Genomic DNA, 27,340 nt, shown 5'->3' with positions numbered 1-27,340 from the left:
GAATCATGAGCTTTCAGAACAGAAACTTTATGGCACTTCCTCACAGTCTGTACACTCACAGTCTGTACAGTGCCTACATTAATTTAGGTTATTTATATATCCAGATCAATTTGAGGCCAGGCAGAGTAAATAGCTCTTAAAAGTTATGCTCACCATATCTTCTCCAAGCACTGAATTTAAAATACATGACTGCCTGCTGTGCACTGGAGGATTTGTTTTTGAATGAAAATTTAACAAACCAACCATCTCCTCTGAGGATGATTGATGCATGAGAAATCTGAGATACCTGCATCTACAGTTGTGCATGCTACAGACTCCAAAATTTTATCTGAAAATTTTCTGCCGTCTATTTCAAGCTTGAGTAGAAACAAATCCAGGAAGTTCCTCAACAGCTGCAGTAAAGGCTTTAATCTCATTATAAAAAACCCATCAATTGGATTTGTTTCATAGCCACTTCTACAGCTCCCCTTACTCAGGGATAATATATAGCAGGGTCTGTGTTGTATTTTATTGACCAAAGTTTCCAAAAGTATAGCTCTTTGTGTGGCAGAAAAATGGTTAAAATATTTTTTGGTTATGCACAAACCAAATAAAGGGCCATCTTAATAGCATCATCTTGTGCACATATTTAGCGGTAAGAAGAGGAAGAAGCAATTTCTGCAATTGTAAATTTGAACGTGTGATAATCTTCACATTAAGTACGAGACTGCTATTTGAAAAAAAAGAAACCTAAGAAAAAGCACAAGTAAATGTTTACCTGTGCCACACAGAGAATGTATATGCTGAGCTGATACTATGAATGTATATGCTGAATGCATATGAGAATGTATATGCTGAGTTGAATGTATATACTGATGTTGATCAGTTTAAACCTGGTATATGGTGTGCTGCAAAATCTCATACCAGAACAGTCCTTGACAACTGTATCAATGTACATAGTTCTACTGTAAGAAAAAAGCACTCTGTGCTGGGCAAACATATTCTGAAAAATTAAATTAAGCATTTACAGGATTGAGGTTTGTATTCCATTAAGTCACTTTTATGCCATCATTAGAAAATGCCCCTAAGAAATGGGTTTGAGGGATTAACAAGGAAAACTTGGCACAGAGAGATAATACTGGCATTGCATCAACAACATAACTGCACTCAAGTCTCAGCAAATGCAGGTTTTGCTGACTTCCGTTTGCAAATTTTGACAGTCGATGGTTGAAACCTGCCCCCATAAAAATCCCATGCCTGGAATGGCATTGCCTATGTTTACACACCCTGAGAAATAAGACTTGGATTTACAAAGACTGGAGTGAGTAACTTCTATTCCTGCACACTGGGATGCTTGTTAGAAAGGATACAGGACACTTGAGACAACAGCAAAGTATCTGGCCACTACTACAAAGCAAATAAACTTTTATTTAGATGAAAACATATTTGCAAGAAGAAACATCTAGGGAGTTTACTGCTCTCCTGAAATGTAGAGAAGTCCCACGGGCTCCCTGTCAGCATGTCAGTGCTTGAGCGAAAGAAAAAGCAGGTTCTTTAAATCACAGGCTAAAGTCACTATCTGCATTAACTGCACAGAGATTTCATCTCCACACTGTCTCCTGATTGATGCAATCTGTGTATGAGGAGTAATCTAAATATTGGATTGCGCATATTTGGCAGGTCTTGCACCCCTCTTCACAGCGAATAGTTTTGTCGTAACTCACAATATAGTTACTGTAATACTGCTCAAACAGTGTGCTCTGTGGCATAGACAACTGCTTGGCCATTTCATATAGGCTTTCTGGCTTCAAGTCTTCAATGCCATAAGTTTTAGTCAGGATGTATTCTAATTTCCAGTTTGATTCATTTTTCTTGTTGGCATCCCTGAGGTCCAAGTAAAACTGCCACAGATCCTACAGTTAGAAAAAAAAATTAAAGACAGAAAGAAAACATAGGCACTGCTGTATTGCTTTCTTCCCTGCTTCATTAAGTCTCTGGAGTGATATATTGATTAGGAAGCTGTCACTCCTTATTATTCACATGTGAATAGAAGGTCACGTCCCACCCCAAGAGCTGGGCTTACACCCAAAGCCGGTACTTGCAGAGCGGTAATGGTGGGGGGATGGGGAGGAGAAGAAAAAGGAGCCACAAAGGCAGCAGTGGCAGTGTTAGAGTTCTTTCCTGTCCAAACTCCACAACGCTCGTGTCTGCCTTAGGACTGGAGCAGAAGGGTGAGAAGCAGAAGTTTCCTTTCTGTGGACACTATTTGAGGGGCAGAATGCACAGAAAAAGAACGGCCTAGGGAGAAGTTAAGAAAAAGGAGGGATGCTGATGCAGGAGTGAAGTCTGCACAACAAAGGAGCAGCCTGAATTAGCATACGTCTCCAGAGAGAAACCCGAGTCCCAATCAAGCTGCAGGGTGCATTGTCACTGAACTCGGCAGGGTCAAGATTTTATCCTGAATTACAGAAAGTCTAAACCACTCACAGCCAAAATAATTACACAGAATTCACTTTATCTCCAAAAATCACATGAATCTACAAAGTAGAAGTCTTCTACTTTTTATTTTCCTTCTACATTTATCTAACATTTCCTGTAAAAACTCTTTATAGGAAGTTTTGTGATTACAAAAGACATCATATGGTTAAAAGTGCTTTCTTCATCAGCTCTTTTACACCCTTTAGAAACATTTATTGGGCTGCATCCCAAAACTCAGGCTATCATCAACAAACAACATTGGAATGTAAGGATGCCCAAGATTTAGGTGAACCTCTTTCAGTCTTGCAGAGCTCCCTGCAGATGGTTTTAAGATTTTGCCCAGAAAAATTCTGTCTTTGATCCTACATCATAAGATTATTCGATACAGAGCAGAGAGTACTGGGTAGTTCTGCAGGCACAGAAAGGCCATCCAAGTTATCTTTCAGATTTCCTTTCCTTTGCCCAGGAAGAAAAACTAAGAGTAGGCACCAAAATTCCATCTCCAGCAGCCATTATACTACAAAGGCTGATATCTTGCTGTAATTTTTACTAACACTATAATGTCTTAAACAATGTTTTAAAATCTTTACTTACCAGCAAGCTATAGTCAAAAAGATCGTATTGATACAATCTGACACCAGGGTTATTGGACTCTGTTTGCAATACACTCTTCACTGGAGTTACAGCGGGTGCCACAAACAAGGAATTGACTGGCTTTTCTGCAGAAAAAGGGAAGTTGAGGAGACAGTTTCCTTTCAATCATTTCCTTCTCAAACAAATGTTTTTGTAGAGTACCAACACAGCAAAAACAAGACTGACAGGCTTAAAGACATTGGAAAATTTTTCACCTGATTTAGCTGTATTATTGTGAACTGCCATACTTCCAATGGATAGACCAAACCCTCTGTGGGATACCACAGTACCCACTCCAGTGTGTACCACTGTCTATACTAGAGGCTTCCCAACCAATTCAACCGCCTGTGCAAAATGGTCTTGCCTATATGTAAAGTCTCTGTATTTTGTATATTTCTACTAAAGAAATATTAAAAAACTTTAGTTGCTCTTTCCATGCTGTATTTTACATGTTGTTTTATTATTTATGATGCTATTAGAAACACCAGGGTCTGTTTCATCACCTGCCCCAGAGTAGCCCAGCACCTACTGTGTGAACACCAACCTTTACAGCAACTGAAACATGAGGATATATGTGAGTTTTATTGAGACAGAATGTGCAGGTAAGTGCATTGAGAAGTTCACTGTGGAACAAAAAGGAAGCCCTAACTATTGCCATCCCTGACACTGTCACAGCAGTGCAATCACAAGGTCAGCCTCCACACATAGGCAGAAGTTTTGAAAGTTTGGAAATCAGTAGATTTTTCTGGAGAAAAATAGAGCTGAGATCTATTTCAGTACACTGGTATTGGCTGCAATATAGCATTTATCTTGAATTCTCTGGAATTTTGTCAAGAGGAAAATGTCCTGAATAGAAGACAGTCTAAAACTGTACAGACAAACACAATGTGTATTTGATTACAATTTAAATTTTGTCAAGAGATGCAAAATTACTAAAATAATTGGGAAATGGTTACTTGCACATGTAAACTTTAATGACAAACACCAAGATCAGTCTGTTCCCAGTGAAATTTGCACTAGAGATGATGATTTCATGAACAAATTGGACAGTGAAAAAAAATAAAGTTATAAGACTACATTAAGCATCATTTAAAAGAAAAAATAAAGAAGTCAGTTCTTTCACTGGGCTGAATTCTTTTTTTCTAGAGATTAACATCATGTAAAAAGGTAAACATTTGGAATAGTATTACCTACTCAGCATTTTGGACTTTGTTATATGAGTTCATATAAATCACAGACAAAGAGCCACTTAACATTTGGGTATTTTACATAAGTCAAAGCAATGAACCTCTTACTGTTCTACGGTTAAGACAAAACTTGTTAGAATTCTTCTGTTAGAGATGCTAAGAGTGCTCCATATGGCCATGCCCATGCTTAGAACTAAGGGATTTCAAACGTGGGTGATTTTCTTGAAGGGAAATTAGCTGATCTAAGAGATGCAACAGGCAGAGACTTTCTTTCCCCTACCTCCTGCTTACCCTTATCTTAATTAACTTTGAAGCAGCAGGGAACTCAGCAGAGAGGCACAGTAATGATGCAGGAAATACAAGAACATAGAGCATGTCTAGCTGGCCTGAGAACATTCCCTTTGACACATTACACAATAGCAACTGGCTGGTATAATTTGCCCATGTCACTGTGAGAGCAGAGAGGAAAGACTAGAAATTCTTGTCTAGGCATAAGCATTAATTAAAAAAATAGGAAGCTTGGGGAGTCTCTGCTGACATCAATAAAAAAAAAAGATAGTCACCCTAGCAAGGTTCTCTTTGAAAATAAAATTGGAGTGTGGAAATAAAAAGGAGACTTGAACTCCTGCAGATAAATAACAGTATTTTCCAATTTTCTTTTTTCAATTATTTATAACACAGGCTGACTAAAAAGAGCATGCAAGAAAGTATTAATTTGCTTTTAATCAGGAAGAAAAATATCTAAAGTCATCAAGCATCATTACCTTCTTCATCCAGGAGGACCATGATACTATCTCTATGGGTATGTCCAAAAAACTGGCCCACAATAACACTACTGTATTTGCGAAAAATCTTTACCAGTCTCTCATTGTAATACTCCCTGATAGCTGTAGTATTCCTTGCATATGGCAAGTATCCTACTGGGACATGACCTATGACATACACCTAAGGAGTTAAATACAGAAAGCACAATTAGCACCTTCATTTGAAACTTATAATCCTAGCTGTATCCTAGAATTGGTTACCACAGTTTCATAATAATGCTGCATTTAAAAATGGCATTCTAAAAGCTGTAAACCAGTTTTTTTTAATATAAAATCCCAACAGTAAAATTGATTCAGTTCATAATACCAATTTAGTAACTTACTGGGGTGAAAAAATGTTCCACTAAATCTATACATGATTTTAGGCCTAAGGAAAATGTTATCAATTATTTCAAATGACAAAAAATAAGTTACTAGGGCAAAGGTAATAATTTGGTATCTCAAGGAGACACAAGAAAAAAATTAAGTTTGAGTATTACAGAGTCTGCACCAGAAAGACAGAGTCACCAGACATATGGATAACTGGTTAAACCCCTCTGTCTGAGGTAGAGACTTAGTGCCAACTGCACACACCCACTAATATGCTGCAGTTTCCTGAGGAAAGGAAATCTCTCCTTTCTCCTGACTGTAATACAATACTCTAAAATTGCAACACTGTACCAAAATGTAAATATGTTTCAAATTAAACACCGTTGCTCAGATGATTATCCAATCCCCACACCAATAAATCAATCAATCAATCATGAGCCAACAATTTAAACCTTCACTTCAAAGCCTGTGTATTAAAAGTTATTATAACACTCAAATCATAGCAATTACTGCAGCCTGGCTAAGTTTTGTGGCTGATAAACTCTTTTCTAATTTCTGTTTTTGAAACCTTAAATTACATTACAATGCAAATAAAATATGCTAGCTTTTGTCTTAGGCCAAAAGCATATGTTTTAAAATTAAAGGCTACATGTAAAAAAGGTCAGAAACTGACTTCTGCAGTATTTTACATGGTAGGAAAGAAAAGGTATTTTACTATATAATTTGAGAAACTTCATTCAACTAGTTTATTAATTGTTGCAGTAAAACGGGCATATTAAAGGAGTAATGATTAAAAAATAAAATTTTGATTTTATAGTATCTTTGGCAGCATTATTATTCTTCTAGAAGCAGGTTTATACTCTCATTATCTCTACTTCTTTCTTCCTTGTTTTTTTTTTCAAAATTGAAATAAATAATGATATCTTCTGTTCCTGATCCCTACCTTTTCCTTCTTTTGTGAAGAGGTTTCAAGTATTTCCTCCAGCCAGGCAAACTGGTTGGCTGGGTCAGTGATATTCACAGTTACCTTGTTGGGGCTGTAATATAAATTTGTGTTCAGACTGATTATCCTGAGTGGTTGATCGCTATTACTGGATTCAAACAGCTGTGTGTAAAAGCCACCTGTGAAAATAAGACCAACATCATATGACAAATTAAAGGCTTCAAAGCACAACTTTACAATCAAAGTACACCACTGACAAAATAACCAACCTTCCTCTTTCTAATAGAATATAATGTGTATTCAAGCCACAGTAACCTTATCACAACAGAACATTTTAACAATGTTTTCAGCCACATTTTACTAGAAGTTGACACTGAATTATTTATGAATTATTGACTGTATTATCTTTGTGTTTATTTGACAGTATTTAGATGCAATTATTCAACTGACATGGAAAAAGTGCCCTGTAGTATTTCTTCCACTTTGACAGATACAGTAGCTGTTAAAGGTCCATACTTCTTGAAATACTGCAAACATACAGGCTCCTTCAGGAAGAACTGTTTGAGTTTAGTAGCCTTGTACTTTGAAAGCCATTTAACTTCAGACTGATGATATGATAAAAAGTAAAGATCACATTTTTCAGTCCTTCAATCCTCCATGGCATGCTGAGATTCAATAGTGTAACTTCATAGTTCATGGGACTTCAATGGAGCCATGGCAACAGAAGCATAACAATATAATTTAACTACCTCTTTGAGTTTTATTATCCTTATCCAAGTTTCTACTTCCTCTCTTATCCAGAGTTTGCTCTTGTTCAGGACACAAAAACACAAATTAAACTTTCAAATCCCTAATGTTAGAGTGGATTGAAAATTGGGCTGAACTTTTCAGTCCTTTGCTAAAAGGAAAAATTCTAATTAGGATATAATTATTCTGCCAGTTTAGTAAGTTGCATACAAATATTAATAGCATAATCACCACAGCTATGTGCCATCATAACCTGAATAAAAATGCACCTATTCAGTGTGGTCTGAAATACATGTACCATTAAAACAGAAACAATATTTTAGCAGTTTTTCCCATCAAAGTAAAGTTTTTGTGTGCATTAAATGCCCTCATCTAAAAAGCGTTATGAGAGCTCAAAGTCAGAAAGGTATTTCGCATTGGTACTAAATCAGTAACACTAAACGTGTTACAAGAAGTGATAAATATTGCATCAGAAAGTAATAAATGTATTCTGAATATAGGCATTACCATTCAAAAAGATAAGTAACTTCTTCCAGGAGAAGCATTACAGATAATCTATTGTTCTGACTCATCCTATGAGACTTTGCTAAACAAACAGCACAAATCCACAGAAACATTAATTCTCTAAGCCCTAGCTTCACAATGTATTACTGCCATACTTTACCTTTTCTGAAGGTATTGATTGCTTCATCACTTAGCCAAGGTTTCCAGAAATCTGCTACAGCATTGTAAACTTCACTGGTAGTTACAGGAAGCTGGTCCTGTGAGAGAGGAGGACTTGCCTAAGTCTTAGTATCCAGACACACAGAAAAAAAACACTAAATTATCCTGCCCGACTTCTCACATAACAAGTAAGTGTATCCAGTCATCACCAGGAGAAATTCAAGAAAGAAAAAAACCAATTTCTGAATATCTAGTATTGCTGATTGGGAACAAACGCCTAAACTTAGAACTGACTGCATGGCCTTATTAATGCATTATTAAACTAATGCCAGAAATATGTCAAACCTTAAGAATACAGTAGAATGGAAAACCATACATTCTGCAAAATTAATAATTAAGTCTAAAATAGTAATAATTAATAAAGTCTAAAAATAAAGTCTTTTGGATGAATATAGATTTCTTTTTCAAATAACTTGGGTTTCATAGCAGCTCCCCAAAACTCCACTTCCGCCCTCAGAAACATTCTGGTGAAATTCACAAATGTTTTCACGATGTCTTTTTTTTCTCATACGAAAGTATTTAATAATGCACAAGAGGGAGTTTTTTCAATGTTTTCTCCCACTGGCTCTAATTAAGACTGTAGCAGTCTTCAGTCTGAGCCACAGGCTGATGAGACCCATGCTCTGATCTAACCCTGACAGGAAGATACCAGTCTGTCCTTGCCTTTCCTAAAATATCTGGAGTCTTGGTGCTAGAAGGAAAAAAACAGGGGTTGAAAAAAATTGCAGTGCATGTTTTCTTAAACATAAAATTTGACCTAAGATCTTTGAAACTAAACCTATGTTATTAGATGTTTAGGCAGTAAGGCTCTGTCTAGGAGCAGAGCAATCAGACTTTGAAACTAAACCTATGTTATTAGATGTTTAGGCAGTAAGGCTCTGACTAGGAGCAGAGCAATCAGACCTCTGCTGAGACATTTGCTGACTGCAGCGCCCAGACATGAGCTGTTAGGACAGCTTTGAGCCAGAACTAACAGTCACTAACAGATGCAGTAAAAACCTGATTCCAGATAAGAGGCCATGTAATGGAAGGTGTTTTGGGCCCTGAGCTGCTAGAAGCAGTGTGGGGATTTGTTTTAAGCAGGAGCAAGAGTGTGAAATAAGTAAGACTATGCAGAAAGACCGAGGTCACAGTATATGATCTGAAAGGTATCCCAATGCTTGATCAACTTGAGCACTATTTTTAACATGTTTTGCAAGAAAAATCACCCAGGACTGTTCAGTTGTTAAGACAGACAGGTCAGAACACAAGAGAGCAATAAAATTCTTTGTTTCATGGTAAGTGCACAGATTTTACACTTGCTTTGAAATAGCCTACAGTGTGTGGCTTGCTCCATATCTCTTCCAGTCTACAGGACAGTTGCCAAGCATTTCCATATGAAAGAAAGACATGTCATAAAGCGCAAAAAACAACCATTAAAAAATTGAACAAGTTGAAATGACCTCATATTGAGGATTGTCTGATCCCATGACTTTTTCAAATAACTGAAAAACATGCCAGTTCTGCACAGTTATTCCAATCACCAGCTTGTTTCAATTTTCTGTTTGTTGCCCATCTGCCCCTCCTGAGCATCTTTTCTTCCTGTCTTTAGATTTAATTTCACAAACAAAATTCATACTTGTTGAAAAAGTCCCTACATTCTTTGTTTACAAGGCTTTTGTACGTTTTTTTCCCCTCTATCAAAGAAGATTGCTGAATAACAACAATTCTCTGCGAAGACATTTTTCAAAATGAAACAAAGTGAACATAAAACACTTTGTGACAGTTCAGTTCAGGTGTTATTTATCGAAATACTTTCCCAGTCGTTTCTAGTGAATCAACCTGTCCCCATGTCAGTGCATATGAAAAGCCAAAGCTTTACCACCACACTAAGAGCACAAAGGACTGAAGTCACAGTTTGGTTTGTGCACTCACACTTCCAATATATATCTAGCTGTTATTTTGTCTCTTACGTTTCCTTTGCTCTGTCTCTCAGCACCTCTGCTACGCCCCTATTTGGAAACCACTAACTCCAGCAATGACACAGGCTATCACACAATCACCTGCTGCACCAACCTACACCCTGACAGGCCTAATAAATACCACAGAAAGCTGGAATATAAGCCTTGAGGGTGTGAAGGGGTGTCACTGAATTCCCATGAGGAATTTCAAACAAAATACTTCAGCTGACTCGCTTCACATCCCTTCCGATCCCCTCACATCCAATGACAGCATTTGCTTCTCATACAGTTTGCTGCTGCCAGATCGACCCACAACACACTTTAAAGGACAAATTAAGCAACTGTTTGCTTTGCAGTATGCCAAGAACAATATTCAGCACAGTCAAAGTGAAAAAGCACCATCCTCAGCTGCACATAACTAGTGAATCATCAATGTGATTATTTCTAAATGTCCAATGAAAAAAGAAAAGTAGACATTTTTAATAGCAGTGGCAAAACTATGGGAACTTTACAAAAATTCTGCCATTACTTTAGCTAAAAAACAACAAAAAAATCTAGTGATTCCAGCTGACAGATTTCCAATAGGCCTTTGAGTAGGCTTTGAAACTTACCACAGGCTCATAGGTCCGTAAATGATGTCACTTCTGACAGATTAAGTTACTGTATATGTATGCATGACATACACAGTAAGGAAAAGTATGTGTGTATTAACTACACTGACACATGGTAGTTCTAAGCCATGAGGAATGATTAGTGATAAATTTGTGTGATTTCAGGCCATGTACAGATTCTACCTGGCATCAATGTTTCCTTAGGTAAGAGCACAGAGAAAGTGATATAGTTTCTGTTCTAGAGTGGAACTATTTATAATATTAAATGCTAACTGAAGAGGTGTCTGGGCTCACTCCCTGATTTGGGTGACCCGAAAAGTGGAAAAGTCTCTCCTCCAACCCGTGCCTCCAAAGAAAGACTCAGTAGTCTTCAGTCGTCCGGTCTCAAGGTATTTTATTGTGTGTTATCTAAAAGATTTTCTTCCTGAACTGCTGCAGTGCGTTCAGCAGTCAGGCAAAGGGACATTCTCACTCCCAGGGGACTGGTGCCTTCTTTTATATCATACATTACATGTCAAATGTTTATGGTTTTTCCCCAATGCCCATCACCTATATTGAACAGTGACTTTCTACTCTAAACCAATCTGTGAGTGCCAACATCACCAAGAACATGGAGGTCAGGAAGAAGAAAGAAAGAGGACAGGGCACACCCAAATCCCTCCATCTTAGAACTTCTGACCCCCATGTACAAAACTGAGACCCCTCTGTACAAGGCCTAAAACCCCCCTGTACAGCACTCAAAAATTCTTCCTTTCACTTTGTGACTACTTCTCCTATAATATCTAAACTTTTGTGATTTCTTGTTCTTCCTGCAAGGTTGGTAAATTGTTCCATGGATCAGGTTCAAAGCCACAGGGGTCTGTGGCTGCATTCCAGGGTCTCAAATGCTTCTGACCTGGGCCTGGAACATCCAAGAGTGTCCAAGGGACATTCTGGGTTCCGACAAAGAGGTGTAGAATTGTTTTTTCCAGAATAACAGTTACACATAATTAACTCTTATTTTTCAGATGTGCTTTCCCAGGAGTTAGGAACACACTTAATATGATGTATGAACAAATTTATAATTTGTTTTACCTGTGGCCAGTAGTCATGATTGCCTAAAGCTGGGAAAACCTGAAGATCTGGAAAGAAATTACGAATTGTAGAACTCAGATTACCAATGATGCTAATGACCAACTTCGTGGAGAGCTCTTTTACATGAACATGAGGAGGGCTGTCTCTGAAAAAGGGAAAGGCTTGATTAACATAGGTTTGTTAGCAACACAATGAAGGCAAAAATGTCTGCAAACACATCTACATTCTAGCATGTAACATTTTGATACACTTTAATTAAAATCACAGAATCAAAAGCTCTCTGCAAAGCCTTTTGTTTAAAAAAACACAAACAAGTAGACTTGTTTTGACAATGGCTATCCTATGATTCATATTTATCATAATGAAGATTTCTTAGAAATTAAAGTCATAATTTTGAGCTACTCTGCATTATAGTTTGCATTATATATCTTTCATCACCTGCACATCATTGCTAGCTCCTTTTTTCCCTTTTAATCATATCCTGTTGAAAATTAAGTACAATAAAGTAAGTGAAATAATTAATCACTTGCCTTCATATATTTCTTAACACTCTTTCTCAGCAAAAATAAGCGATATAACATAAACAAACTAGTTCTCACACTCAAAAATACTAATCTCCTTGATAAATTATCCATTGATGTATGCCTTAAAAATTTGTGTGATGGTAGAATTGAGAGTTCTGCTATGTCAGAAGGGTAAGTCAATTTGATCTTTTATGAATACCCAGAAAATAACAAGACACAGTACTATGCCTTGATGGCATAGTACTATGAAGCTACTCCCTTTCACACTTCTTTCTCTGGTCCCACTACTATGGCACACAAAGCATCACAGGTAACATCCCCGTGAGACAGTACTATTAAGCCCACTTTATGATACTGAAGACTGGAACAGGAAAGGTAAATGTTCTTACTCAACAGAGGCGTGCAATGAGTCAGTTACTGCCATGACCTTTCCTTTTGCTTTTTCTACTTCCCACCCTCCCTGCACCATTTCTGTGAACTCACACTAATATAGCTGTATGCTAAATATCACAATGAACAGTCCAGCAGTTACTACAAAGTCTGTTCCTGAGGCCTTACATTCTCACTCAATCTTGCACTTAGTAGCTATTTGGTCAACTAAAGGACAAATGGCTACTAAGACAGAATTAGTGAGGTACTGAACTCAAAACTGTTGGTGCAAATACAAACTTGTGAGTTGCCACACTATCTGGCTATCCAGCTTTAACTGCAGAGTGAACACTTACCCTGTCCAAATCATGAATGAAACCTGCTCTTTTGAATCGTTCATGAATTCAAATGCTGACAAAATAAGTTGATAAGGAGAATCACACAAAAAGTCTCCAAAAGGGCCTGGGTTGGAGGCATTTACTCCTTTGGAAGAAGAACAAACTTTGGTGCGATCAGGGGTAATGTGGTAAGTCGGATCTAAATGTAGGTCAGATACATGCCAGAATTGCCCTGTTTTCAGAAAACAAAGATTACAGGAAATGCATTATTTGCCTTTGAACTGGATATACGAGGTAATCCAAGTTTACTCTGGTTTATCTACTACTACTCCTATTCAAAGTTAACAAATTGTTGATTAGCCTGTCTGATAAGTGAGGGCAAGTTCTTTCTGAGGAGTCCTTCATGTAGACTGCTTAGAAAAACCGAAAACAGAAGCAGAAGTATGGATTTATACTATTCACCAAAACTGAAATGGAGATTGGAAGGAACTGAAAAATCAGTTCCTTTTCATTAATAGCAATCTGGAAACTGGATAGTAGAGGAGGCAATTAGGACTTCTCTACTCCACTTGAAAAGAAAGGAAGCTGCTTTCAAATTATTTTTCCAGACCTTCCCTGGCTGGAAGCTACTGTAAAAGATTACAAGAAAGATGTCTCGAAAGAAAGGCAAGAAGCAGCACGTGTGCAGAGACAGCCCTTCTCACCATAAAGCAGTGTGTCAGCCTTACCTACTCACTACTTTCCAGACTGACATGCTCTCAGCCACTGTTACATAGCACTGCATGGATAAAGGAGCTGAGAAGTATACGAATATGCTGAATAAGATGAACAAAATCTGTGTTAAGACCATCAGCCTTCAAGTTTCATGTAAAATAAGATTAATTTATTTCTGTCAGTTTCAAAGCACTTGGTAAAGGCACACATGTATGTAGGGCAGTGGTTGTGAAATAGGGACAGATATAAATTGATTTTTCCCAAGGTCACATGCTAACTCTATGGCTGAGCAGGCACCACACGACTGTACCCCATGGAGTTTTATTTCAGGAATCAAAGACCAGAGGTGATCTTCAAAATCTGTAAAACTGTGACGCCTACCAACAGGAGACAAGACAAACGCCGGGACACTGCTGCATGCTTGTTCCGAGGAAAGTGTGAGTAACATGGAATGAGCATTCTGTGGGAAACCATTTCGGAGCACTCACCTGCACGCACGCCCCGGGCGGGGATCAGACCAGGCAGAGCGTGTGTGTTTGCTCACAGCACAGCACAGCACAGCACAGCACAGCCCCCAAACGCGGAGTGTGCAATGCGTGCCTCAGGACAACGCGCCAGAGGCAGGGCAGGGCTCACCTCACCTCACCCGCCGGCCTGCCCGGGCACCTAAATATAAACCCCGTGTAACGCCCCGTACCTCAAAAGAGCCCTGTTGACTGATTTAGCAGTCACGTGTGGCCGAAGTCAGTTGGGATAGGGAATGCTACGGCAGCAGGTTATGTACGGCAGCAGTGCCAGGGGGAGGGAAAAGAGCCGCAAGCGGGAACAGCGCAGCCCGCCCCCCGCTCCCTCCGCCGCCGGGCTAGCAGCGGCCCTCGGCCGGGCCTCCCTCGCAGGGCCGCCCCTCACCCGCCTCCCCCGTCCTCCACGGGCGGCCCTGGCCGGGCCCCTCAGCCGCTGAGCCCCGGCCGACTCACCCACGGCGGAGCGGGGCCGCTGCGGGCCGGCCGGCGCCGCCTCCAGCGCGGAGCAGAGCAGCGCCAGCCCGAGCGCCAGCCGCAGCTCCATGTCGCCCGGCCCGCCGACGGCTCCAGTCGTGTGACCGCCCCGGCGGCCGGGAAAGAGGCGAGCCCCAGACGGCTTGTGCAAGCCTCGGCCCTCGGCGGGGCCGCCGGAAACCACCGCGCCCCGCCCGCACCTCTCGGGGCCAGAAGCTGCCCCAGGCCGCCACCCCGCAGTCGGACGGCGGCTGGGGCTGTCCCCTTGAGCTGGCCGTGCCCAGGGTGACCCTCAGGAGGTGCCACCTCCGGGTCAGCGCCAAGGAGCTCGCAGGAGCCAAGCCTGGCCGCGGGCAGGGCTGAAGTCGGGGCACCGGTCGGCCTGAAGGAAGGCTGTGCTTGACACCCCACACCAGTCTCAAGCTGGAATCTCAACCTGGAAGGAAGGCTTCTCATGGCATACATGTAAAAATGGATCCCGATTACTTATAAGGCTTTAAAACACAAAACAAAGCAACAGCTCAAAAACACCCAACTTGATAAAAATACTGTCAAGTACACCTTTAATACAGCTTAAGGGGAGTGATGAGGTATATTGTAAACACAAGTCTCCACTGCCAAGGCTTTTGGAACTGCTGTTTATTGAAGACATAGTTCCATATAGAGGAAGAGTACTTGGTGCCAGTTCCAGGAGATCACAATAATGATGTCATGGATCCTATGGCTACGTCCCATTGCTCACTGTGCTGTTCCTGTCAGGGCTCTGCAAAGCTGTGTCAGTAGCAGATGGAAGTCTAATTTATCAGTATATTCCTCTCTTTTCTGCTCTCAGCAATGTCACTTACTTCACAGGCACCACTTCTCCACTTTTCTCTCCCTTGCTTAATTTGACACTAATATTGTTTATATTTAGAATAGGGAAAAGTAGCTTTTGTTTAAAGGACTACTTTTCTTTGTTTTAAAGTGACTGTAATGCAAAATATTTACCATTCAAGATTAATTTGTAAACCAAGTCTTAAAAATTTGCCTCTGCATTCCTTTCCTAGTATTTAAGAAAAAAAAACATAGTTTTTTAAAAATTCATGACCCCACAAATCATTTGTTGCGCAGATAAATGGCATTATTGGGAAATCAAGTCAGTTTACTCTAGTGAAGAGGGAAAAGCAGCTGCTCCAGCCTTTCTGAGAAAGGTGACTAGTAAGGACAGTCATGTGGCAAATGCACCCACAGGCAAGCAGGCAGCAGCAGAGGGGAGGCAGATGAAAGCTGTATTAGGATTAAATAGATTGATAAAACCAAAGGGCAGAAGATGCTGCTTAAAAATAACTTGCACTACCCCAGTGAAACAGCCCAAAGCATAAAGAGAGGAGCTCCCCATACCACCTGATCATAGTCTACTTTTCATTTCTCTGATTAAGAAAAGATAGCTCTTAGATTTTAAAAACTATCAATGTTCACCAAATAAAACATATTTATAAAGGTTTAGAATCTGCCTTCCAGATATACAGTGTTCCCCACAAGAGAAGACAGACTTGAATATTCATTCCAAACTCATTTTTCTGAAAAAATAAAGCTAACAACATTAAATTTTATATTTGTGTGGGGTGGGTGCCAGTTATATGTGAACTTTCATCAGATGAGTTACCCATTTTATCCTATCTATCCAGGGAAGCAAGAAGCCTCTTCCCATATCACATGGCAGATCTGAAGGATAATGCCCCTCCTGCACCTCTGGCTGCAGCCATACACACCACTCACAGAGCAATCACCAGCTAAATCCACAGTTCAGCTTTGCATTTGTTTACAAGGCTGTAGGTAGCTACACATCTATGTGGTTCTCTGAAGCAGTGGGTAGAAAACATGGACCCTCCAAACAATCTCCTCCATGGTGCCAAAAATCTGTTTCAGTTTCCCTAAGCATAAGGCAGTTTTTCCCACTCTGGCCTTTTAGGGATATATTGTTCAGGCATAAGGTTTTAATTTCTCAATTTAGAAGCATTTGATTTGAAATTGCTGACAGTGCAAATCGTTGTCGCTTGTACATATTAGCTATGAAACAACAGCTCTAAGAGGGAAGTGCAGACTGATGTAAGGGAGTTGACCCTTTCCTCCCACCCTGTGAAAGACTTCCATATTTGCATATTAGCAGAAAAAAAAAGCCAGACTTATCAAAACAAATTAAATTTTTAACTATTAAGATCAAAACTCTACAAACTCTCCAGCAAAAAGCTACCAAAGTAAATTTTTTATTTCCTCAAGTGCTCTACACTGCATAGAAAGGCTGTTGCATCATTGTGTACCCCATGCTTTTCTAGCCTTCAGCTCAGAAACTTTGAACACCTCCCTTCAGGACACCAGAATATTAGCTGATTAAATACAAAAGGAGCACAGGTTTAAAAAATGTTTTCATTTGCTTTATCTGCATTCCAAAACAACTCAAATATTTTCCATTTACTGTTAAAAAAAAAAAAAAGAGGCAAGTGTTTCAGAAATTTAATGCCAAGTTTAACCTGTTTCACTATACAGCACAAGCATGCCAGTTTGCTGGCATGACATTTTTTAATAAAAAAACCACCCCCCTCCCCCCCCCCCCCCGCAAAAAAAAAGTCTTTATTAATCTTTCATGCCAGAAATGTGCATTTTAGCTACAATCATAGACAGGACATTTATCATTCCACCTGAAGTAACATCTGGACAGAAGTCAGGTATACTCTACGCTTTCTCATAGTGGCGAACAGCAACCACATCACCAAAGGTGAGAGTCTGCAAGTCCAAGGAAAAGACAGACATGTTAGAAGCTGAAGCATTTTCTGTAACGGTTTAACACATTATGAAATCCATGCTAGATTCACGGTTGGTTTACATTATGTAATTTATAGAAAAACAAATCTAGATTGACACTTTAAACAAACAAGAATTCAAGCCTTAGCTATGATTTCCATAAGAAATTATACTTCCTCCTTGCTGCTTTCACACCCAAGAAACACATAATGCACATTTACGAGGCAGCTGTTAAAATTTGATTTAACTTACTGTTTATTTTTTAAATATAGCATTGTTTTAATACAGACCTAACACTTATTTTCCCAAAGCTTATCCCACTAAGATGTGCAATCTAAAATTCCAAGGCTGCTATACTCCTATGCATAAGTACAAACTCTAGGAGAACATTGTCTTAAAACAACGCATTCTGTACCCTGTGTAGCTAGGACTACCAAATACTCTAAGTCACTGCAGCTGTGCACCTCATTTTATCAGATTCCAAAGGACAACATTTTCTGTATTTGTGCGATTTCTGCATAGCTGCTTCAAAAATAAAAGCATGTGTTTTCCCTTGAAACACTTGCCACGCTGTGTTTCAGGATGCTTTAAAGTTTGTATTATTTGCAAGTCTTCATCCACACAGATAGTCTCTGAATTAATTAGGAAACAATATAATGGGTCTTCTCCAACAACCAAGGCTGATAGATTAATATAGCTGAAGACATCTCTATGCCATGAAAAGTGCTATCCCAGACATTAGCTATAGTAACTTACAATATTTATTCACCCTAGAGTCTTGTTTCTAAGAAGTCGGGAAAAGCAAGTGAATTGAAACTCAGACTTTTCTCCACACAACTGCAGTTTATCATAGTTCTTAACAAGCTAGGAGGAATAAACCCTTTATTATCAAATATGAAAATGCTATTAGCTCTTGCAATATGGTAATTTTATTTTCCCAGGAAACTACTTGTTCTATGAAAGTAAATACTATTTATGTGTGGATACATAAAACAAGTTTTTAAAGAAGTCTAAATTGCCACTGGCAACAGATAATTTCCTATATAATCAAGAATTTTGTATCATTACAAGCTCACCAGGACTTTTCTCTTGGGTTTTTTACAAAGTCTAGAAAGAACATACTCTGGAAATCCACAGGCTGGCCTGCCTAAAGTCACTAGCAATCTTTAATTGTTTGTAAAACAAAACACAAACCAAACCAAAATAAATATTTTAAAAATCCCTGCTAGTTTTCCCCACCAGCTAGTTTAAGGATTTATATCTATGCCACGGTGTTCACAAAGCTTGAGATAAGGGTGAATTGGGAGTGTTTGAGGTGCATGCAAATGCTCAGTGTGCTCTATACTTACCATTACCATTTTGCCATCCTTTATTTCTCTCACAAAATTTGTCTCTTTGCCATCCCATTTCTGTACGTGCACTAGCTTCTCTCCATCCAGGGTCACAACTGACTGCAGGATACCCAGAAACACAAAGACATGCCTTTATTTAAGGTACTTGGGATTCTGCTCACACATTCAGCATGCACTGTTCTATTGAATTCTCTTCAATAGATGGATGTGAATCTAGAATGATAAAGAGTCCTAGCCAGTTTAAAGCCAAGGCTATGAATCATCCTTGTTTTAAGCATGAAATCCACACAATTCCTGTTTGTGTCAAAGGATGAAAAGGTTGTTTCCTTTGAGTACCAGTCTCACAAGAACCTGCTTCAGATATGCCTTGGAATAATATTTGATGTTAAGTCCCCCAAAGTGCAGGAAAAGAGGCATCTGACTATTTTGACTGGGAAAAGTTATGCCAATGATGTTTGGCTTGTGAGAAAAGTGGGCAACTAACACAATTGACACTGGAAGACAGGGAGCTGGAAACGTGATACATTCAGAAAAGGCATGGTGTAAGCAAGCAGGGCAAACAAGACTTAATGTTGCCTTTTTTCCTGTCCTTTGCTGTGCTGTAACTAGTAGCAGCAGAAGTTACATTTTTTTTTCTTTTGACCCTACCAATGGCAGAGCCTGAGGGACGGGGGAGGCAAGAAAGAGAGAGGCGACTGCAGCCCCAGAGTTCACTTACTTTGCAGTTTCTGTCATCGGGGGTAGTTTCATCAAATTCCTCTCCAAGTTTAAAGCTGATTTCTGTGTTTTTGAAAGTGCTTTGAGTTCTGATCACTACTTTGTCCCCCTCGCTGCTGATAATCACAGTGGGTTTAGTCACATTCCCCACCTGCCGTGTTGCAAACCCCACTCCTAGACCATTCAAGGGAAAAGAGAAACACATAAAACTTCGGAATTTATTTTTTTTTTTTTTCCATATCGAAGTACATATCTTTCACCCCGCTCTACAGCTGTAAGCTATCCCTGTGAAACGCTGCTTTCTGTTTCTCTGGTGCCCTTGTACCGGGAGTATCCACCGCTATTGTCCGCCCAGCTGTAGCTCCGCGCCCTCCCTCGCCGCCGAGCACGGCAGCACCGCACTCCGTCCGCGGTCACACGCACGGCCGCGATCGCTTCCGCTACTCAGAGTTTCAATTCCTTATCACTCCAGCATAATGATTTCCTTTTTGCTTGGTTGTTTCAAAGTTATCCGCAGGCAGCACGTGCTCGTCTTTCACACGCTTCCCTTAGCCCGGCGGCATTTCCCGGAGCCTCTCCCACACAAACATACACCCACCCCCCCACCCCCCCCCAGGTGAATAACTCTCATCTAAGTAGCTCTATGGATAGAAGCACAGCCGCCAAAATCACCCCCTCCATCACCATCACTGCTGCCAATGTCTCATCTACACCTCTGGCAATGGCGGGGAGCCTTTCCAAATTTTTTTTTTTTCCACATGGTGAAAAATTCCAAGGCTTTCTAAGGTGCCGCCGCCCGGCCGTACCTACCGAGTGCCTTCATATACTCGTCGAAGTTGTGGCTGTCTACCAACTTCCAGGTGGCGCAGAAAGCCTCGACCATGGCGGCCGGCTGCGTGTTCCAAGCGCGGTGCCGGGGATAGCAGGAGCGCCAATACCGCCGCGCCGCCAAGCATTTAAAGCCGGCGCCCGGCGGGGGGCCGGAGGCGGGGAGCGGCCGCGGTCCGCCCCCGACGGCCGCCGCGGAGACGCCCGCACCGGTGGGGGAGGGCGCTCCCGCCGCCGGGGAGGGGGCGCGGGGTGCCCGGTCGGACACTCGGCAGGACGTAGAAGGGGCAAGGAGAGGGGCTGCCTCTGCCTGGCGCACCACTCCTCGCCTGAGCCGCCCCGGGGACACCCCCGTCCGCCCGCCCGCCTCCCTGTTACAGGAACGCGTGGGCCAAACGACAAGCGGGGCACCCAGCATGAAAGGCTACTGAGTGAAAACACAGGATCATAACGCTACTGCAGAATACCAACTCCAAAAGTTTTCCCATGAGTATTTTCAAGGCCGTTTTGGTGCTGGCCTTTACCCACCAGGGCATCTGTATAGATGCTGTCAGAACTTGGTATTTGCTGTTCCTGGCTCGAAACAGCATCTTGATTCCACAACTGTCATAATCTGGAGATTAAGAATGAAGAAAAAGGAAAAGAGCTTAAAACTCTTTTTTTTTTTTTTTTTTTTTTTTTTTTTTTTTTTTTTTTTTTACTTTCTGCAAGAGAGGGAATGTCTTCCTTCTAGCTGTTCTTTGAAATTTGTTGAAGGCATTAGGTGGTCATCTTGTCTTGAGTGCTTTTCAGAAAGAAGCAGCTTGTCTCTGTGAGACATCCCACGGTGTCAGCTTTTCCTGACCTATGGCTTGGATGGATTCCAGAATAGCGAATAGAGTACTTCAGCTCTTGCAACAAAACTCAGGGACTGAGAATTTACGTGATTTAGGAACAAAAGCTCAACAATTTTCCACCTTGTTCAGCCATACAAAATAGAAATAACTAGGAATACTTTTCTAATATTTTTTAACCATCACTTGCATTTCTTTCAGGCTCTTGTAGTATGGCATATTCTTTGGGTGTAGGGCAAATTATATTTCTGGTGGGATTTTAATTTAAGCATGCCAGGTTGGATGGGGCATTGAGCAGCCTGGACGAGTGGAATGGTCCCTGACCATGGCAGGGGGCTTGGAACTGGATGATCCCTTCCAACCCAAATCATTCTATGACTCTGTGATATTAAATTCTAAATTATTTTAGCAATATCCTCATGCACTGGCAGTGTCTCCTCTCCCAGTACTGACAAGAAAAAGTTATCTGCTCATACAGATTTTGATGCAGTAGTCCTGGAGCCCCTGTTTATTATTCTGGTGCAAATGTGTGCCCAGAGCCTGGAAGAGCTTGTGCTATCTTTGCTTACTAGGGCTTGTATACAACCAGCCTCATGAACTTTGTGATATAAAACTCCTAAAAATTATTCAGTACCACCCCTGGTAGCTAGACTCCTCAAGGACACCTCTGCCTTGCACCTTCTCCCAGACAGTGCTGCAACCTGGCCCTTGGGAGGCAGCCTCTTCAGGATCCTTCATCATTTAAGCAGTCATACCTACACTGATGGGACAGCTCTGTTCTGTTAGGATTTCTCAATGTATTTAAATAAGACAAGTACTTAGTGTGATGACCTGCCCTTAAGGGGAAGGAAGCACATAAAAATTTCATAAGCAAAATACATTCTTTAACACTTTGCACCATGCTTCAAACATACAACAGGGTCTGTTAAAATGTTCACATTCCTTCTTAAGTGGATAGGTTGCCAAAGTCCTCACATGTGTTTTATGATGGTGAGATCCCACTTGTCTCTGTTAGTGATGATTTGGGACCAGTGTAAATCAACAGTAGGAAATGTTACGTTATTGACTCCTTTGTGGTGTGACAAGCCACAGTTCAAAATGTTTTCCATAGCATCTTATGCCCTGTGTTTGATTGTGGAGCCTAATGCAAGAGTTATGCTAAAATCAAAAACTAGAACAAGTCATCTTGAGCGACAGAAATGCTTTGCTATGGCTGAAACAGAGATCATGGTATGAAATACACTGACCTGGTGTTTCAGGTTGTGTATTTTAGGTTGCTGCACAAGATACAAGCTTGGAATTTCTTTTGTGCTGTCAGCACTTGGATGGTTTTAGCAGACTGTGTACTCCTGTCACAAATAGCATCTCTGGAGATTCTGAACAGCCAGAGACTCATTCTCCTTTGCACTAAACCCTTTACACCACCTGAGCAGTGTAAATAGGCACATTTGCATTCCCTGTACAAGGTCTGCTTAAAAGATGAAAATTCTGCAGCAAGATACCCTGTGTAATGAGTAATCCTTACTTCCAAAGGCCATCTGGTGAGACTGCTCTAACCTTCAGCCTTCAAATACAGGACAGACAACCTGCTTTTGGCTACTTTTCTCCCCGTTATATCCCTGCTTCACATGCTCTCAGACATTCAGAGAATGAGGCTGTCATCCTCATTTAGCCTTCATTCTGTACTCTAAAGAAAAAAAGTTACTTCTTCTGGGAAAAAAAAAAAAAAAGGGGGTGTGAGGGGTATGGGGAGGAAGGGAGCACCACAGGATGGTCACCAGGCTGCTGTAGTAGAAAAGTCTGACCATGAGGTTCTGCCATGTGTGGATTCCTCATAATCTATGTCAGGAACTGCTAAGCATCTAACCACAACAGCCAGTCACTAAAGGCTTAGTGTCTAGGGAAATTGGTGCAGCTAATATTTGAAGCCAGGTTTATCTCTCCTTGTTCTCTGTCCCTCTCTGGATATAACGCAGGCAGGGCTCTCTTGCAACACAAGTTCAGTTAATCTCTGTCTTTTCACCATCTTTGTAGTACAATGGCCAGGAATACTATGTTAAGGGGATACTATGTTATAAGACCTTCAGATAGTGCAGTGATGATTTGCATTATTCAAACATTTCTGGCAATGAAGGTCCAAGAACTGAAGAACATCTTGTACCCATATGTGCAACAAAGGGCAGCAGTGATACCAGTGCCTAAGTACCCTGGTACAAAAGCAGATGTAGGTATTCAGAAGCCTTTTAGGAATTGAATTCCATTGAAAGTCAACAGGATTCAGGATCCTAGCTCACTTAGGCATTTCTTTAAACTCTTAGTATTATGAAACATATAGGGAGCTACTTTTGAATTAAGGAAACAAAAAATAATGTGCAGCTAAAAAAAGTTTTCTCTATTTATGGACAGCATGCTAGGGTATTCCCAGCAAATTTTAAGCTTGTTTGAAATCCTGCTGTGAATCTCTGTGCAGCTTTGATCTCCGTGTAATAAAGGAATGAACAAAGTTTAGTAGCTATTGTGTCAGACAGGATGATACTTCAGGGCTGAGTGTGATTTTGGTTTTGGTGCGGCAGAAAAACCTAATGTCAAACAGGGCAGTAGAATGCTCTTAACTAAAATTATCATATATGTCCTCTAGCTGTCTGAGAGATTTGCTGATCCCCCTAATAAAAAGGAACCATCTCAGTGCTGTTGGTGAGTCACAGAAAATACCTAGGTTTATTTCCTCTATCAACGGACCACTCATTAGAAATCCCAGGTTCAAAAAGAGATAAATGCCTCATGGAGAAGACACCCAATTACGCAGCTGCACAAGCAAGTGGTCACAGAATGGCCCCAGGTACAAATGTATGAATCCAGTTTTGTGCTGTATAAATGCCATGGGAAGGGCTTTGCTGGAGTATTGGACCAGATGATAGGCAAGGTGCAAGGTAATGCAGGCAGGAGCAGGAAAGACATACTTATACCATATCCTTTCTAAAAGCATTACATATCTTGAGCAAAACTTAGGAACATGTTCAGCAGGTTTCCTGCCACTGTAAAGCTCAAGCAAAATAATGCCAGGACAGGCTAACATTAGACACAAGTCATGTTAAGGTCTAATTCTGATGTTGGTTGCTAATTGATGAAAACAAAGTGGTCTGTGATCACGCATTTCATTCTTGTAGACTCTCTCTCCTGTTACAAATTGGTGGGATATGAGTTTAGGAGAGTCCTGGAAAGTAAATACCCACTAATAGCTCATTATGAACTATTAGACATATATTTGGATTGGTTTAAGCTAGGAGGACAGCTGGTTGACAATGATTTAAAGTAAGCACATGCTATGAAATATCTCCAGGGTGTTCTCTGTTTCTGAAAGGCATTTGGGAGGTGGTTATCTCTTATCTAAATGTCACTTACATTTAGATGACTCAAGTCAGACATTCTTCTCAAAGAATTAGCCTACATTAAAGCTAGCCACCCTTCTGGCTCCCAGTTCAATTTATTGAAGATGAAGTTACTTTAATTTTGTGCCACTAGGCCGTTGTTATTTTAATATTTATATTTGCTTTCTTTTACATTTAAGAATAGAAAAACTATTTAAAAACCTTTAAACTATAACAGAAACACCTGATACTGTGTGCCACTTACAATAGCTGTCTAGTTACTGTAAAAAATCAATACAAGAAATCAGCTTTCCAGACTTACAATTTCAGCATGGCTATATGTAAGGAAGCAAAAACAAAGTTGTATAAATAAGCAACCTGACTATTTCAGGGGTAATAATAACTCAGAGAAATTTAGAAGGCATGTGAATACTATGAACATACTAAATTAAAATAATTTTTATTAGAAGAAATGGAAAAATAGCACATGGGTTTAAGGACAGTAGATGACTTGCATTTGACCTGTTGCAGCTGATTCTGAGAGACGTTTAAACTTGGTGTTCAGGGCAGACTAGTGAGAATATTAGTGGAGCAGAAAGACCCTCTGTATTAAGGTCCAAGGACTCTGTATTATAGCAAAGGAGGGAATGATTTTTATCATCATCAACATGAATTTTACAGTGTTAAATGTACAAGTTTAAGTTGTCATACATCATAAATATCACGTTCTCCTTCTGTAGTCTTAGAATACGTAATGGAGGCTGTCAAATACATAAATAAGCATGACTATTTGGAGTTCAGTATAACAAATCTCAAGCTAAATCAGGCTAATCCCAAGGTAAATCCTTTCAGCAAAACAAGAAATTTCTGCAATCTGCAGGGCTGAATTTAAGAAATTTTTGAAACGGCTTAATGTACCTTTTCAGTTTGTCCATCCGAAGCATTCAATTTTCTACAATATACTGAAATCACGCTCAGTACCAGCTGAGATTTAGGCAAGATGTAAAATCATGTTTATTTGACTGAGTTTCAAGAATTCATGAATTTAAGAAAACAACTATTGAATTTGTAAAACAGATGCGAAGTTAAAACTCAGCTCATTAATTACCTGAATTTGGATATTCCTAAAATCCTCCTCTGTTCCACTGAGCTAGGGACTGACAAAACACAGGCACAGCCTTTTAGAGCCAGATATGATCTCCCAGATGCAGCTGGAGCCACACTCCTCTGTGTTTGTGTCCTCTAAATCGAAATCTCTCACTCAGCAAGCTGTTTCCTGAGAAGGTCTAAAGAGCAGTGTTAGTGCATCCGGAGAAATATATCAATTCCACAGTCTTGATAAATAATTTAATTAGGTTATCAATTTATGGGTCTGTCATGGATGAACAAATGCCTGACACAGATCAGGCATTTGAAATGAAACCTCATGCTGGGTTACCTAGCTGGAATTACATACCTAACTTGATTCATTCAAGAGTGCAACCATATCCCTGCTTTACATATTGGTTTGTGACCAAGCACTGACTCATTTCTGAGTTTTCATGAGTCTAAATACATAAACTTCCTGAAGCACAAAATTTTAGAGCAACTTGAAGCCTTGCAGGGTTAAGATAGCTCATAACTAGTTTTAAATAAGTACCAAGACAAGCTTGGGGAAAATTTTGGTCATAGTGGATGTTTGGAGACAATTACGGAGAAACAGTGATCTCTTCAGTCTGGTATACAAAACTCCAGTCACTGAAAGTTAAACCTACAGAAGTTTGTATTAAAAATGAAATACATATTAGCTGTGAGGAGACTTAAGCCTTTGGCCAGCTTTCAAACTACCTTACAAGACTTTTCAACTCTGTAAATTGTAAACTATGCTAACAACCACAGCTATTGGACATGATGCAGGAAGTAATTCAGAGAAGTTCTATATCCTGGATTATGCAAGAAATCACATGAGTTGGTCACAATAGACAAGTCTATACCAGGAAACTTAAAAACACATCCCACTTACTAAGTGTGGGTTTGTACTTTGCCAAATTCAGAGTCTATTATGGGAAAAAGTACAGATATACACAGAAATGAGAGCAGGCATGTAGTCCCTGCCTGGATAATCATGGGACTCACTTTGTGGACTGTACTGCACTAAGTGCCTGTGAGGAGGTATAGATACTGCCACTATTCCTTTAATTTCCTAGATTTATGTGTACAGGTTATGAAAGGTTTCTCCCTCAGTGTGGCAACAGTAAACATAAACCAGACCCTCTATGGTCAAAATTATTAACTAATCTTGTAATATTTAAACAAGGTCTCTAATAGCATCTTCCTCCAGACCTTTGAAACTTTCTTGAGTGACTGATCAGCCTTGCACCCAGAGCTCAAAACATCCAGAGTCCAGAGCCAGTGGAGGGTGCAGGACTCAGCTGACTTCCTCCCACTATGACTGGCTCAGATGTTCTGATAAAAGAGGGGCTATAGAGAAGAAACATGGTGCAACTGTCATGTCTTTAAATCCACCTCATTGCCCTTTGTCTTCCCTCCCTTAAATATACTCCTTCTTACATTCCAGCATTTAATTTCATCCTTTATAAATCTACCTAGAAGTTTTGAGTAACAACAGCCAATGTTAAAAAAAGAAAAATGATGCAAAGATCAAAGGTTGTCTGAAAGAAGATGCCCAGAAGAAACTTATTTCAGCACTTTTTTAGATTGCCACAGCACCTCTACTTGCATAATGACATGTTATTTGTTTTCCACAGAAGCTTTCCCTGTCTCCGTGTTAGAGACAAGGGCTGTTCTGGGACTGGCCCAAGGGTCTCTCATGAGGCTGTCTGAAAAAGTAAAATTTATCCAGTACTTGATGAGAGGAACAACGAGTTGTCTTTCTACCATCTTATTTTAGCAAATATGGAGGTAATTAAAGAGATTTGTTTCTTGTATTGAGTGTTGAAAGCATTAACAGTGGATGTTGGGCTTGAGGTGTGAGTGAAGCAAGGACTGAGCACTGAAGACAGGAAAGGAGTAGATGGATGTAAATGGATGTAAGCTTTCAACGGAGTAAGACGACAAATGAAGAGGGAAG

At 40.2% G+C, this 27,340-nt stretch overlaps 2 protein-coding genes and 1 long non-coding RNA gene across 3 annotated transcripts; all 3 read right to left on the bottom strand.

Moving 5' to 3' along the window:
• Positions 1–1,387: 1,387 nt before the first annotated feature.
• On the bottom strand, positions 1,388–14,700 carry SMPDL3A (sphingomyelin phosphodiesterase acid like 3A). The gene is made up of 8 exons (XM_068184375.1): positions 14,371–14,700; positions 12,698–12,911; positions 11,449–11,593; positions 7,765–7,861; positions 6,354–6,532; positions 5,042–5,222; positions 3,052–3,176; positions 1,388–1,892 (listed from the first exon to the last, which is right to left on the bottom strand). Exons 1-8 carry the CDS (start codon positions 14,459–14,461, stop codon positions 1,581–1,583), a joined length of 1,344 nt encoding a protein of 447 aa, XP_068040476.1. The 5' UTR covers positions 14,462–14,700; the 3' UTR covers positions 1,388–1,580.
• Positions 14,701–16,777: 2,077 nt separating this feature from the next.
• FABP7 (fatty acid binding protein 7) lies at positions 16,778–20,209 on the bottom strand. The gene is made up of 4 exons (XM_068184371.1): positions 20,052–20,209; positions 19,243–19,415; positions 18,522–18,623; positions 16,778–17,154 (listed from the first exon to the last, which is right to left on the bottom strand). Exons 1-4 carry the CDS (start codon positions 20,122–20,124, stop codon positions 17,104–17,106), a joined length of 399 nt encoding a protein of 132 aa, XP_068040472.1. The 5' UTR covers positions 20,125–20,209; the 3' UTR covers positions 16,778–17,103.
• A 694-nt stretch (positions 20,210–20,903) lies between these two features.
• Positions 20,904–26,893, bottom strand: LOC137470746 (uncharacterized). Its single transcript, XR_010997233.1, has 2 exons — positions 24,793–26,893; positions 20,904–22,589 (listed from the first exon to the last, which is right to left on the bottom strand). It is a non-coding gene; the product is annotated as an uncharacterized lncRNA (long non-coding RNA).
• Positions 26,894–27,340: the final 447 nt, after the last annotated feature.

This window comes from Anomalospiza imberbis, chromosome 3, assembly GCF_031753505.1.
Source record: "Anomalospiza imberbis isolate Cuckoo-Finch-1a 21T00152 chromosome 3, ASM3175350v1, whole genome shotgun sequence".
Taxonomy (NCBI): domain Eukaryota; kingdom Metazoa; phylum Chordata; class Aves; order Passeriformes; family Viduidae; genus Anomalospiza; species Anomalospiza imberbis.
Note: the sequence above shows the minus strand (reverse complement) of the source record. Positions and strands in the feature narration are given on the sequence as shown.